A 14,935-nucleotide genomic window follows, 5' to 3' on the forward strand; every position below is an offset into this window, starting at 1 on the left:
CAATTTCCAAATTCGCTCCCCATTTAGGGAATCTATGCTTTTATTCCTTCTACCTGAGTGCATAACCTATGTTTTATTCTATCTGCCACTTCAGAATATAGTATTAATGGTAAGACTCTTGGCAATGTGGAGGATCAGAGGGATCTTGGGGTCAGAGTCCATAGGAGACTCGAAGCAGCTGCACAGGTTGACTCCGTGGTTAAGAAGGCATATGGTGTATTGGCCTTCATCAATCATGGAATTGAATTTAGGAGCCTAGAGGTAATGTTGCAGCTATATAGGACCCTGGTCAGACCCCACTTGGAGTACTGTGCTCAGTTCTGGTCGCCTCACTACAGGAAGGATGTGGAAGCCATAGGAAGGGTGCAGAGGAGATTTACAAGGATGTTGCCTGGATTGGGGAGCATGCCTTATGAGAATAGGTTGAGTGAACTCGGCCTTTTCTCCTTGGAGCGACGGAGGATGAGAGGAGACCTGATAGAGGTATATAAGATGATAAGAAGCATTGATCCTGTGGATAGTCAGAGGCTTTTTCCCAGGGCTGAAATGGTTGCCACAAGAGGACACAGGTTTAAGGTGCTGGGGAGTAGATACAGAGGAGATGTCAGGGGTAAGTTTTTTTTACGCAGAGTGTGGTGAGTGCGTGGAATGGGTTGCCGGCAACAGTGGAGGAGGTGGATACGATAGGGTCTTTTAAGAGACTTTTGGATAGGTACATGGAGCTTAGAAAAATAGAGGGCTATAGGTAAGCCTAGTAATTTCTAAGGTAGGGACATGTTCGGCACAACTCTGTGGGCCGAAGGGCCTGTATTGTGCTGCAAGTTTTCTATGTTTTTCCATTGCTCATTCTCGCAATCCATCCAAGTCTTTCTCCAGACCCGCCATCATCCACAAACTTGGCCACAAAGCCACCAATTCCATCATTCAGATCATTAACATATAACATGAAAAGTAGAGAACCCAACACAGATCCTTGCAGAACATCACTAGTCACTGGCAGCCAACCAGTAAAGGCCCCTTTATTCCCATGTAGCCTTCTGCCAGAGAGTCAATCTTCTGTCCATGCTAGTACCACTCCTGTAATACCACAGACTCCCATCTTGTTTAGCAGCCTCGTGTGCAGCACCTTGTCAAAGGCCTTCTGAAAATCCAATTAAAAGTACTATTTTGTTACTCAAGGGAATGCCAACAATAACTAACTGATTGGGCAGAATTGTAGCAGCTCTCGTGCACAATCCACATTTTTAAATATAGTTAACTTTTTGTTCCCCAAGTTCTGGAAAATTGCAATATGATGCAAAACATGTGATAAATGAGCCCATCACCCTTGTATAGGCCCATGGTGGACCAAATTAATTCCATTCCTTTGCTCTATGCATTGCCTTACAATTTTATGTCTGGCACTATTTATCCAATATCAATTCAATGTCAGTAACAAACCTTTCAACAATCTTTTGCCAAAGAATTCTAGATTACAACATTTTACTGTATAAAAATGTTTCTTTAGGTTGCTTGCACTTCTGTAAATGACCTGTCAATTGTCCCCCTGATTAAAATATGTGCAACTCCAGACAGTTTATGCCAATTTAAAATTGATCAAATTTGTTCAGCATGGAGACTGACCTCATCTTCACCAGCCTTTCCAAATAACTGAACAGCCTCATTTCCACCAATTTTTTTTATTAAAAAAAATCACAACTGTGGCTTAACTTCATTTGAGGTGTGAAGAGACTTGGGATGTCACCAAAGTCTCTAGCAAAGTTCTACAGATGTAGAATAGAAACCATTCTGACTGGCTGAGTCACAGCACGGTGTGAATCCTACAACGTACAGGATCGCAAGAGGCTGCTGAAGGTTGTCAACTCAGCCAACTCCACCACAAGGACAATCCTCCCCACCAAGGACAACTTCAAGAAACAGTACCTCAAAGCAGTGCCATCCATTATTAAAGGCACCCACCATCTGGAACATGCCCTCTTCACATTAGAGGTGGTGGTTCAGGAGTCTGAGACCCACACTAAACATTTTAAGAACAATTTCTTTCTCTCTGCTGTCAGATTTCTGAATAACCCATGAACCCAACCTTGTTATTCATCTGTTACACTACCTAATTTTGTAACTTGGAGTAATTTTTTATGTCTGGCACTGTACTACTGCCACAAAACAAGGGATTTCACAGCATGTCAGATGTCAGTGATATGAACTTGATTCTGATCCTTAGCCAGGTGTTACTTCAATCCTGAAGTGCAATACGCAAAAGTGCTCTCAATGACAATCATCATTTTATAAATATTTCCCACATTGTCTGTTTTCAACATTCTGATTATCAAATCTTTGCATGCATTTTCTAATGATTATTACCTCTTTGATTTCCATTTGGAGGATCAAATTTAAAATGTACACTAATGAACTAAAACATGGCAAAGCAAATTGTATTCACATTAAAAATATTTATAAAAAGCCCAGCACCAATGAGGAAAGATATTTTATAATTTCAACAACACATTCAGGCAAGTTGGATTTTCTTAGATTGGAAACTGCATCATAGATTTAGGACATCTACTGGATTCTCAGATAAAAGAAAATTAGAACCAAAAATAAAGACTTTTTTTTTCCTGCAGCTAAAAGTTGTAATGCAGTTTTCTATTTCAGGCATTATACTGCTAGATGCTTGTGAAAGCAAGTAATCATCAGCAAATGATTAAGTTCAGAATATTTCGACTTATTACATTGATCACTTATCTGGAGTAGGATATCAGCACCAGAGTAACTAAATCTGCTAATTTCACCAAATTGTGCACCCGTGTAAAACAAAAACCGAACAGACTGGGGAAGTAGATAGTCATGTGGCATCTAATTAATTCTGACAAATGTAGAGTAATGCACACGATAGGTATTCAGGAGAACAAAAACAAAGAATTTAAGAGTCCTCCTAACTCCTTCCTCAACTTTACAATGGATTCAGAAACTCACATTCTGAAATACTGTGACATTTGAACAACAACCACATTGGTTTAGAACTGAAATTAGGAACAATTTGCAGGCTAAGTAAGGCAGATTTCCCTCTCAAAGGATGTTAGTTACCTACTTTTATTTAAAACGCCAAATCAGATTGCTTAATATTTGTTTTACTTCTGTCAACTATTTATTTTAAATTGAATTAATGTTCTCAGTTATCATGGTGGTATTTGAATCACTTCTAAGGATTTCAGACCTGACCAATGACTGGCTGCCTGATCTGCTGAGTTTCCAGCATTTTTGTTCTGCTGAATATTAGATCAGGCCCCTGGTTACTGGTTTAATTGTGCATTGGATGCCACAAAGATGGTTCCAACAACTCAGAGAAGCCTGGTCCAGGCTTGCAAAGAACAATGTCTACGTTGAACATTTTTTTATTACTAAGGGCCACAAAGATCATCCAGGGTCAGTCAGCATTCTTTTAACCCTCCATGATTACTTTTTTTTAAAAAAGACTCTCAAACTGTGATGGATATTCACTTTCCAGGGCCTGAGAGGCTTATTGCTAAACTCAACTTTCTAGCACAGTGGCAAGACCTTTCTGAAGGGTCAGAGTTGCTGGCAATAGTTAAACTTTTAACCAATATTCTTTGCTCAGCTTTTTGTCGTAAACAAGAATAATTCTCATGTTCTTAATGTAAATTGCAATCAGCAATCAGTTTGAAGTTGGATGCATAGTTTTGTAATGTTACAGAATACAGGCAGATAGCTCACAGCAGTTGGCTGTCTGCTAAGAGATCTGCTTTGCAAAATGAAGTGACCAAGAGACTTCTTGTCTGCATTAACCAAACGCAAGACAATGGGGTTATGTCACTTAGTACATCAAACATGGTTACAAGTTGGAATGAGTGTGAACTCAGAGGGTCAGCTCTCATAGCATTAATTGTAGATGTTTAGGATCTCTGTTGCCAGAACCTTTTAAGACCATCTGTATGAGTTACTTTGTCCTAGCAGAGGTATCTGGAAAAAAATCATATGCAGATGATGTCATTTAGTAGAAAATTGTATAATTATCACACGCATTGGGGATTGTTAGGAATGATAAGGAGAATTGACAGAAAGAACTAGAATTCATTCCTCAACCTTCAGTTTCTGCGATGGATGACTCATTCATCTGCAACTTGTTGGTATATTCTTCTAGTTCTTAAGAATTGTACCTGTGCTTGGAAATCCTTAATAGTTTATAAATCTTTTGTAATTTGTAAATATTTTATAAATTCGAAATTCTCTGAGAGTTAAATGTATTTCAAGAACTATTTGCCTAAATTTAAATGTATATAATAAAAAAATAAAATAACTGTTTCAACTACTTCATTAGCTGGAAGCATCTCCTCCTTGGTTGGGGGGAAAAAAGCTCAAGCAGTGAATATTAGCAGCTAAAACCTCACCAAAGAGGCTAGGCAGGGAAGTTAGTCCTTGAAGAGTAGGCGGATATAGCATAACCCCCCCTATAGTGCACGGAGTCTTGTCATCTTCAGAAGTTTTCAGATGACTCTGCCATGATTGGATGCATCAACAAGGGAGATGAGGCTGAGTACAGGGCTACAGTAGGAAACTTTGTCACATGGTGTGAGCAGAATTATCTGCAGCTTAATGTGAAAAAGACTAAGGAGCTGGTGGTAGACCTGAGGAGAGCTAAGGTACCGGTGACCCCTGTTTCCATCCAGGGGGTCAGTGTGGACATGGTGGAGGATTACAAATACCTGGGGATACGAATTGACAATAAACTGGACTGGTCTAAGAACACTGAGGCTGTCTACAAAAAGGGTCAGAGCAGTCTCTATTTCCTGAGGAGACTGAGGTCCTTTAACATCTGCCGGATGATGCTGAGGACGCTCTACGAGTCTGTGGTGGCCAGTGCTATCATGTTTGTTGTTGTGTGCTGGGGCAGCAGGCTGAGGGTGGCAGACACCAACAGAATCAACAAACTCATTCGTAAGGCCAGTGATGTTGTGGGGATGGAACTGGACTCTCTCACGGTGGTGTCTGAAAAGAGGATGCTGTCTAAGTTGCATGCCATCTTGGACAATGTCTCCCATCCACTACATAATGTACTGGTTGGGCACAGGAGTACATTCAGCCAGAGACTCATTCCACCGAGATGCAGCACTGAGTGTCATAGGAGGTCATTCCTGCCTGTGGCCATCAAACTTTACAACTCCTCCCTTGGAGGGTCAGACATCCTGAGCCTGGCTGGTCCTGGACTTATTTCATAATTTACTGGCATAATTTACATATTACTATTTAACTATTTATGGTTCTATTACTATCTATTATTTATGGAGCAACTGTAACAAAAACCCATTTCCCCCAGGATTAATAAAGTATGACTATGACTATGACTACTAGTGAGGGTACCCTTAGATATCTAGAATCAGAAATGGATTAAAATAACTTGAGTTTAGGGCTTTGTGGACAGGGAACCCAATACTATCACAAAACTTCCCTGCTACTTTCAACAAACTCTGTACTTATCTCTAAATCTGTTCTTGCACCCCTATTGTTTACAATCCCATTATTCTTCCTACTAAAATGTAACACTTCACATCTTTACCATTAAATTTTATTTAGTTCTTATCCTCCCAGCTTGTATACATCTCCTCACAGTTCACAAAACCTCCTTGTTACCTCTAAATATGAGGAATGTAGGGCACAATTTCTAGATCAAGTCATTAGCAAAACAATTAGAAGTAGCAATCTAGGTATATGGTGACACACATGTACTTTAATAATAAACTTACTTTGAACTTTGAGGTACTGGCCATTGGAGAAAATGCGTGTCTTCCCCCGTCTGAAAAGCATTTTCTCATGGCTATATTATTTCCTGTTACTTTGCCACTTTCTACCCAACCTGCCTCAGTCTCCTTTATTTCATAATTTTCAATTTTAACAAATGCATGTGGCACCTGATCAAATTATTTTTAGAAAGCTTCAGCGAAGGAAATGTGGTTAATATAGTGTACGAGCTTCTATTACTTCAGCAAAAGAATTTGCTCATGTTACTTAGACACAATTTGCCTTTAAATTCTTGCCAGCTTTCTCTGATTCACATGTCCAAATGACTACTGTTTCCATTCCCGTTTATTTATTTATTTAAAAAGGGTCATACTGATCAGCCAAACTCATTGGCAATCAGAGGGGCATATCTATATCGTGCATTTGGCCCATGTCCCCCCATTCCTTCTTTATCTATGTACCTGTCCAAATGCTTTTCTGAATGCTGTGACGATATCTACCCCTATTACTTCTTCTGGCAGCTTATTCCACATACCCACCACCCTGTGTGTAAACATGCCCCTCAAATCTCCCTTAAATCTTTCCTTCTCATCTTAAACCCATGTCCTCTATACTATCCTACCCTGAGGAAAAAAAGACTACCCCCCATAATTTTTATAAACCTCTATATGGTCACCCGTCAGCTTCCTGCACTCTAGTGAGAACAATTTCAGCCTATCAAATCTTTCCTCGCAAATAAAGATCTCCATTCCAAGCAATATCCTGGTGAAACACTTCTGTACTCTTTCTAATGGTACCATATACATTCTATCACGTGGTGACTAAACTACACACTATGCAGCCTAACCAATGTCCCCATTATTACAGTCAATACCCCAGCCTATGAAGGCAAGAAGAAAAAAAATTTCACTACCCAATCGGCCTGCGTTGCCATTGTCAGGGAGTTAGGAACTTGCTTTCCAATGATGTCATTCTGTATATTAGTGCTAAGGTTCCTGCCAGTTACTGTACATGTCCAGCCAATATTAGATGACCTAAATACATGTAGATACATGTAGATTGGGTGAACCAAATTGGTAAAGGTGCTGAGGAAGAGGATTTCTTGGAATGTATGCGGGATGGTTTTTTGAACCAACATGTCGAGGAACCAACTAGACAGCAGGCTATTCTGGACTGGGTTTTGAGCAATGAGGAAGGGTTAATTAGCGATCTTGTCGTGAGAGGCCCTTTGGGTAAGAGTGACCATAATATGGTGGAATTCTTCATTAAGATGGAGAGTGACATAGTTAATTCAGAAACAAAGGTTCTGAACTTAAAGAAGGGTAACTTTGAAGGTATGAGACGTGAATTAGCTAAGATAGACTGGCAAATGACACTTAAAGGGTTGACGGTGGATATGCAATGGCAAGCATTTAAAGATCGCATGGATGAACTACAACAATTGTTCATCCCAGTTTGGCAAAAGAATAAATCAGGGAAGGTAGTGCACCCATGGTTGACAAGGGAAATTAGAGATAGTATCAATTCCAAAGAAGAAGCATACAAATTAGCCAGAAAAAGTGGCTCAGCTGAGGACTGGGAGAAATTCAGAGTTCAGCAGAGGAGGACAAAGGGCTTAATTAGGAAAGGGAAAAAAGATTATGAGAGAAAACTGGCAGGGAACATAAAAACTGACTGTAAAAGCTTTTATAGATATGTGAAAAGAAAAAGATTGGTCAAGACAAATGTAGGTCCCCTACAGACAGAAACAGGTGAATTGATTATGGGCAGCAAGGACATGGCAGACCAATTGAATAATTACTTTGGTTCTGTCTTCACTAAGGAGGACATAAAGAATCTTGGAGAAATAGTAGGGGACAGAGGGTCCAGTGAGATGGAGGAACTGAGCGAAATACTTGTTAGTAGGGAAGTGGTGTTAGGTAAATTGAAGGAATTGAAGGCAGATAAATCCCCAGGGCCAGGTGGTCTGCATCCTAGAGTGCTTAAGGAAGTAGCCCAAGAAATAGTGGATGCATTAGTGATAATTTTTCAAAACTCGTTAGATTCTGGACTAATTCCTGAGGATTGGAGGGTGGCTAATGTAACCCCACTTTTTAAAAAAGGAGGGAGAGAGAAACCGGGGAATTATAGACCGGTTAGCCTAACGTCGGTGGTGGGGAAACTGCTGGAGTCAGTTATCAAATATGTGATAACAGCACATTTGGAAAGCGGTGAAATCATCGGACAAAGTCAACATGGATTTGTGAAGGGAAAATCATGTCTGACGAATCTCATTGAATTTTTTGAGGATGTAACTAGTAGAGTGGATAGAGAAGAACCAGTGGATGTGGTATATTTGGATTTTCAAAAGGCTTTTGACAAGGTCCCACACAGGAGATTAGTGTGCAAACTTAAAGCACAAGGTATTGGGGGTAAGGTACTGATGTGGATGGAGAATTGGTTAGCAGACAGGAAGCAAAGAGTGGGAATAAACGGGACCTTTTCAGAATGGCAGGCGGTGACTAGTGGGGTACCGCAAGGCTCAGTGCTGGGACCCCAGTTGTTTACAATATATATTAATGACTTGGATGAGGGAATTAAATGCAGCATCTCCAAGTTTGCGGATGACACGAAGCTGGGCGGCAGTGTTAGCTGTGAGGAGGATGCTAAGAGGATGCAGGGTGACTTGGATAGGTTGGGTGAGTGGGCAAATTCATGGCAGATGCAATTTAATGTGGATAAATGTGAAGTTATCCACTTTGGTGGCAAAAATAGGAAAACAGATTATTATCTGAATGGTGGCCGATTAGGAAAAGGGGAGGTGCAACGAGACCTGGGTGTCATTATACACCAGTCATTGAAAGTGGGCATGCAGGTACAGCAGGCGGTGAAAAAGGCGAATGGTATGCTGGCATTTATAGCAAGAGGATTCGAGTACAGGAGCAGGGAGGTACTACTGCAGTTGTACAAGGCCTTGGTGAGACCACACCTGGAGTATTGTGTGCAGTTTTGGTCCCCTAATGTGAGGAAAGACATCCTTGCCATAGAGGGAGTACAAAGAAGGTTCACCAGATTGATTCCTGGGATGGCAGGACTTTCATATGAAGAAAGACTGGATGAACTGGGCTTGTACTCGTTGGAATTTCGAAGATTGAGGGGGGATCTGATTGAAACGTATAAAATCCTAAAGGGATTGGACAGGCTAGATGCAGGAAGATTGTTCCCGATGTTGGGGAAGTCCAGAACGAGGGGTCACAGTTTGAGGATAAAGGGGAAGCCTTTTAGGACCGAGATTAGGAAAAACTTCTGCACTCAGAGAGTGGTGAATCTGTGGAATTCTCTGGCACAGGAAGCAGTTGAGGCCAGTACATTGGCTATATTTAAGAGGGAGTTAGATATGGCCCTTGTGGCTACGGGGATCAGGGGGTATGGAGGGAAGGCTGGGGCGGGGTTCTGAGTTGGATGATCAGCCATGATCATAATAAATGGCGGTGCAGGCTCGAAGGGCCGAATGGCCTACTTCTGCACCTATTTTCTATGTTTCTATAACCTCACACTTGTTTGGATTAAATCTCAATTGCCACCTGTTTGCCCAACTTTCCAGCCAATCTATGTTCCTCTGTATCCTTGGGCAACCACTGTAGCTATCCACAACTCCACAAATATTTGCATCATCAGATCACAGACAGTCATTACTACAGTGGCATGCAAAAGTTTGAGCACCCCTGGTCAAAATTTCTGCTACCGTGAATAGTTAAGCGTGCAGAAGATGAACTGATCTCCAAAAGTCATAAAGTTAAAGATGAAACATTCTTTTCAACATTTTAAGCGAGATTAGTGTATTATTTTTGTTTTGTACAATTTTAGAGTGAAAAAAAGGAAAGGGGCACCATGCAAAAGTTTGGGCACCCCATGAGATGAGCTCTCAGATAACTTTTACCAAGGTCTCAGACCTTAATTAGCTTGACAGGGCTATGGCATGTTCACAGTCACTGTTAGGAAAGGCCAGGTGATGCAAATTTCAAAGCTTTATAAATACCCTGACTCCTCAAACCTTGTCCCAATAATCAGCAGCCATGGGCTCCTCTAAGCAGCTGCCTAGCACTCTGAAAATTAAAATAAATGATGCCCATAAAGCAGGAGAAGGCTATAAGAAGATAGCAAAGCGTTTTCAGGTAGCCGTTTCCTCAGTTTGTAATGTAAGTAAGAAATGGCAGTTAACAGTGGAGGTCAAGTTGAGGTCTGGAAGACCAAGAAAACTTTCTGAGAGAACTGCTCGTAGGATTGCTAGAAAGGCAAATCAAAACCCCTGTTTGACTGCAAAAGACCTTCAGGAAGATTTAGCAGACTCTAAAGTGGTGGTGCACTGTTCTACTGTGCAGTGACACCTGCACAAATATGACCTTCATGGAAGAGTCATCAGAACCTTTCCTGCTTCTTCACCACAAAATTCAGCATCAGAAGTTTGCAAAGGAACATCTAAACAAGCCTGATGCATTTTGGAAACAAGTCCTTTGGACTGATGAAGTTACAATAGAACTTTTTGGCCAGAATGAGCAAAGGTATGTTTGGAGAAAAAAGGGTGCAGAATTTCATGAAAAGAACACCTCTCCAACTGTTAAGCACGGGGGTGGATCGATCATGCTTTGGGCTTGTGTTGCAGCCAGTGGCACGGGAACATTTCACTGGTAGAGGGAAGAATGAATTCAATTAAATACCAGCAAATTCTGGAAGCAAACATCACACCATCTGTAAAAAAACTGAAGATGAAAAGAGGATGGCTTCTGCAACAGGATAATGATCCTAAACACACCTCAAAATCCACAATGGACTACCTCAAGAGGCGCAAGCTGAAGGTTTTGCCTTGGCCCTCACAGCCCCCCAACCTAAACATCATCGAAAATCTGTGGATAGACCTCAAAAGAGCAGTGCACGCAAGATGGCCCAAGAATCTCACAGAACTAGAAGCCTTTTGCAAGGAAGAATAGGCGAAAATCCCCCAAACAAGAATTGAAAGACTCTTAGCTGGCTACAGAAAGCGTTTACAAGCTGTGATACTTTCCAAAGCGGGTGTTACTAAGTACTGACCATGCAGGGTGCCCAAACTTTTGCTTCGGGCTCTTTTCCTTTTTTGTTATTTTGAAACTGTAAAAGATGGAAATAAAAAAGTAATCTTGCTTAAAATATTAAAGAAATATTGTCATCTTTAACTTTATGCCTTTTGGAAATCAGGTCATCTTTTACTTGCTTAGCTATTCACAGTAACAGAAATTTTGTCCAGTGGTGCCCAAACTTTTGCATGCCACTGTATATAACAATTAAAGTCCTAGCACCAATCCCAATCACTGGTTACAGACTTCCAGTCGGAAAAAACCCTCGACCACTACCCTCTGCTTCCCATCACTAAGCCTATTTTGGATCCAGTTTCTAGATCAGCGGTCCCCAACCACCGAGGCATGGACTGGTACTGGGCCGCAAAGCATGTGCTACCAGGCCGTGAGGAAACGTTATGAGTCAGCTGCACCTTTCCTCATTCCCTGTCACACACTGTTGAACTTGAACAAAGGGTTGCCAACTGTCCCGTATTTGCTGGGACATCCCGTATATTGGGCTAAATTGGTTTGTCCCACACAGGGCCGCCTTTGTTCTGTATTTCCCCCGCTAAGGTAGAACGTTCCTATGAAACCTTTCGTGCCGAAATGGCATAAAGCGAAGAAGCAATTACCATTAATTTATATGGGAAAAATTTTTGAGCATTCCCAGACCCAAAAAATAACTTAACAGATCATACCAAATAACACATAATATTGACTCTCTGACGGTGGTGTCTGAGAAGAGGATGCTGTCCAAGTTGCATGCCATCTTGGACAATGTCTCCCATCCACTACATAATGTACTGGTTGGGCACAGGAGTACATTCAGCCAGAGGCTCATTCCACCGAGATGTAACACAGAACGTCATAGGAAGTCATTCCTGCCTGTGGCCATCAAACTTTACAACTCCTCCCTTGGAGGGTCAGACACCCTGAGCCAATAGGTAGGTCCTGGACATATTTCCTGGCATAATTTACATATTACTATTATTTATTTATGGTTTTATTACTATTTAATTATTTATGGTGCAACTGTAACAAAAACCAATTTCCCCCAGGATCAATAAAGTATGACTATGACATAAAACCTAAAATAACACTAACATATAGTAAAAGCAGGAATGATATGATAAATACACAGCCTATATAAAGTAGAAATAATGTATGTACAGTGTAATCTGGAAGATGAAGGCAAAACCAATTCGTGGAGGAAAAAAATCGGCACGTACGCGCATACGCACATTACATGCGCATATAGGTGCCCGCACAAGGCTTCATGGTCATGGTAGTCTTTCCTGGGGTAAAGTGTCCCGGGATTTGACTGCTACTTTTGTCCCTTATTTGGGAGTGAGAAAGTTGGCAACCCTAACTGTAAAAGACATGTTGAGGTGAGTTTAACCCTAATTGAACACCAACCCCCCCCCCCCCCCCCCCCACACACACACTCCGGTCAGCCAGTCCGCAAGAATATTGTCAATATTAAACCAGTCCGCGGTGCAAAAAAGGTTGGGGATACCCTGTTCTAAATTGTTCTCCACAAGGAAAACAACTCATCGACGATACCAACGTAGATGGAGAGACCCCTTCGCTGAGTCCGCCAGAAGCAGGATCTCCCAGTGGCCATCCATCTTAATTCCACCTGCCATTCCGATATGTCAATCCATGGCCTTCTCTATTGTCGCAATGAGGCCACACTTAGGTTGGAGGAACAATACCTTATATTCTGTCTGGGTAGCCTCCAACTTCTGGTAATGCTCCTCCTTCACCATTCCCCATCCTCTTTTCCCTCTCTCACCTTATCTCCTTGCCTGCCCATCACCTCCCTCTTTTGCTTTCTTTCAGGGCCTTCTGTTCTCTCCTATCAGACTTCCCCTTCTCCAAACCTGTATCTCTTTCACCAATTAACTTCCCAGCTCTTTACTTCATCCTTCCCTCTCTTAGTTTCACCTATCACCTTGCATTTCTCTCTCCCCTACCCCCACCCTTTAACTCTACACCTCATCTTTTTTTCTTCAGTCCTGCTGAAGGATCATTGACTGTGCTTTTTTTCCATAGATGCTGCCTGGCCTGCTGAGTTCTTCCAGCATTTTGTGCGTGTTTCTCTGTCAAGGTTAATCTGATTACCTTGTGGTTCCTAGTTTCACCTCTACAGCTACACTCAAACATTTTCAAATTGCCAACCTGCAAACAATCCATTTATTCTTGCTGTTCATTAACGTGTTATCACTAAGTTATTACTTCAGTTCCACAAAGCTATTCTTGGGTGATGATCTCTTCAAGTCATTTTTATTTCAAGTAGTATATGAAAATAAATTTATATTTTAGGATCAGTTACTTATTGTGTTTTGAGATCTGTATAAGGGCATGTTAAAACTACTGCAACAGAGGAAGGAATCAAGTGCATCCTCTACTCCATAGAGATGTCATTTCAACAATGGAGACAATGTTGGTAACAACTAGGTCTGATTCCACCTGCATGTAGTTGATGGGAAAGGTTAATAACCCATTGATCTATCCACGAACACCCAACTCAATTAATACTACAGCACTGTTGGATTATCAGCGAGTCATTTCACTTCAGTCGAAGTTAACTCTGCCTGGGATAAAACTGTAAAGCTTGAAAACATGATGTATATCCTTCAAAGAAGCAAATCCTGAAAGAAATATCTTTTTTACAACTTCTGATGCTCCACTAACTTCAAAATATGAAAACTTTATAATTTATTAACATTACAAAAGCTGTAGCCTACCTGAATATTCTTTTCACACTCAGTTTGCTGGTGAAGAACAAGTTCACTTTCCAACACAAATTTTTTTCCACACTTATCACATATCTGCATTCGACTGTGAGTCACAGTCATGTGTTTTTCAAGATACCAACGATTATTGAAGACTCTGGGACATTTTTCACAGGTGAGATTCTGCTTTTCTTCAATCTGCTTTTCTTTCTGTGTTGGAGGTCCAGACACCTCATTTTTTTTCTTTCTCTGTTCAGGCAGCTGAATCTTTGTACTTTCTCTTAAAAAAGTTGTTTTTATTGCTTTCAATCTGGTTATTTCCTTAGGTTTGCCTTGTTTGATATCTTCTACCTCTTCATCATGTCCACCATCTTCTATGTCAACATCATCCTCATCATCATCACCCCCTTCATTTTCTGCACCACTTGAATCAACCATGGCTGATTTTTCAGAATGTGAAGCTACACCTTCTGTCCCTTTGGACACATGTAAAGTCTGATTATTAAGGTTCAGTTCAACAATGATTTGCTCCTGGTTATAAGAGCCTTGATCATCTGAGTCAGAGTCATTTGCATCTCCTCCCATTCCAGTAATTCCTTTACCATCTTCATAAAATGTTTGTTCTCTTGTTTTCAAATACCGTTTTGCCATCGTATTCTCAGCTTTCACCAGATAGGGTTTATTCCCTTCTCCAGGGCAAATCTTGGTTGACAGATCAAGTTCTCTGTCAGCATTGCTATAAATTTGAGGGGGGATCTGGGAGCCCTCCTGGGCCATTCCAGCAACAAATGGAGAGCTGTCAATCAGATTCTTGCAAGAGCTGACAACATTATTCATTTGAAGGTCCCTAACTAAAGTTACCACCTCCTGTTTATCACATGCATTCACATTAAGTCTAGATGTACAAATAAAGCATAGGATCTGCCTGAAACCTGCTGACGTTAAGATCACAGTAATAAGTTCAAACTGCTGCAACCACTTGATCTGTGTGAAGATAATATAAAGAACCAGCTGAAAGCAGTCAGCGCTATTTTGTTAGAAATAAATGACTGTTTCTGTTTTATATTAATGTTGTCATCACAGAGATGAGGCTCAAACATGTGCTGCTCTGTTTGTCCATCAAACATGTATAACGAAAACTGATATTCTCCTGTAGAGGGTACCCAAAGGGAAGATAGAAATATATTCAATCTTTAGCTGCAATAAGAAGAAACAAAATTCTTGTTACCTGAAAAATCAGTAAAATTATTACAATTGGAATTTTGACAATAAATACAAGAATGTGAAAAAACCCAGCTTACAACCAAGTAACACACATCAAAGTTGCTAGTGAACACAGCAGGCCAGGCAGCGTCTCTAGGAAGAGGTACA

At 40.9% G+C, this 14,935-nt stretch overlaps 1 protein-coding gene across 1 annotated transcript in view; it reads right to left on the reverse strand.

The window, feature by feature from the left end:
- The window catches only part of LOC140191323 (zinc finger protein 652-like), an 80,429-nt gene extending 65,721 nt beyond the window's left edge, over positions 1 to 14,708 (reverse strand). Inside the window, 3 exon segments of the mRNA XM_072248620.1 lie at positions 13,577 to 14,565; positions 14,568 to 14,675; positions 14,678 to 14,708. Coding sequence (XP_072104721.1) covers positions 13,577 to 14,565; positions 14,568 to 14,675; positions 14,678 to 14,684 — 1,104 coding nt within the window. The 5' untranslated portion in view covers positions 14,685 to 14,708.
- Positions 14,709 to 14,935: the final 227 nt, after the last annotated feature.

The sequence above is a fragment of the Mobula birostris genome, chromosome X, assembly GCF_030028105.1.
Source record: "Mobula birostris isolate sMobBir1 chromosome X, sMobBir1.hap1, whole genome shotgun sequence".
NCBI classification, from domain to species: domain Eukaryota; kingdom Metazoa; phylum Chordata; class Chondrichthyes; order Myliobatiformes; family Myliobatidae; genus Mobula; species Mobula birostris.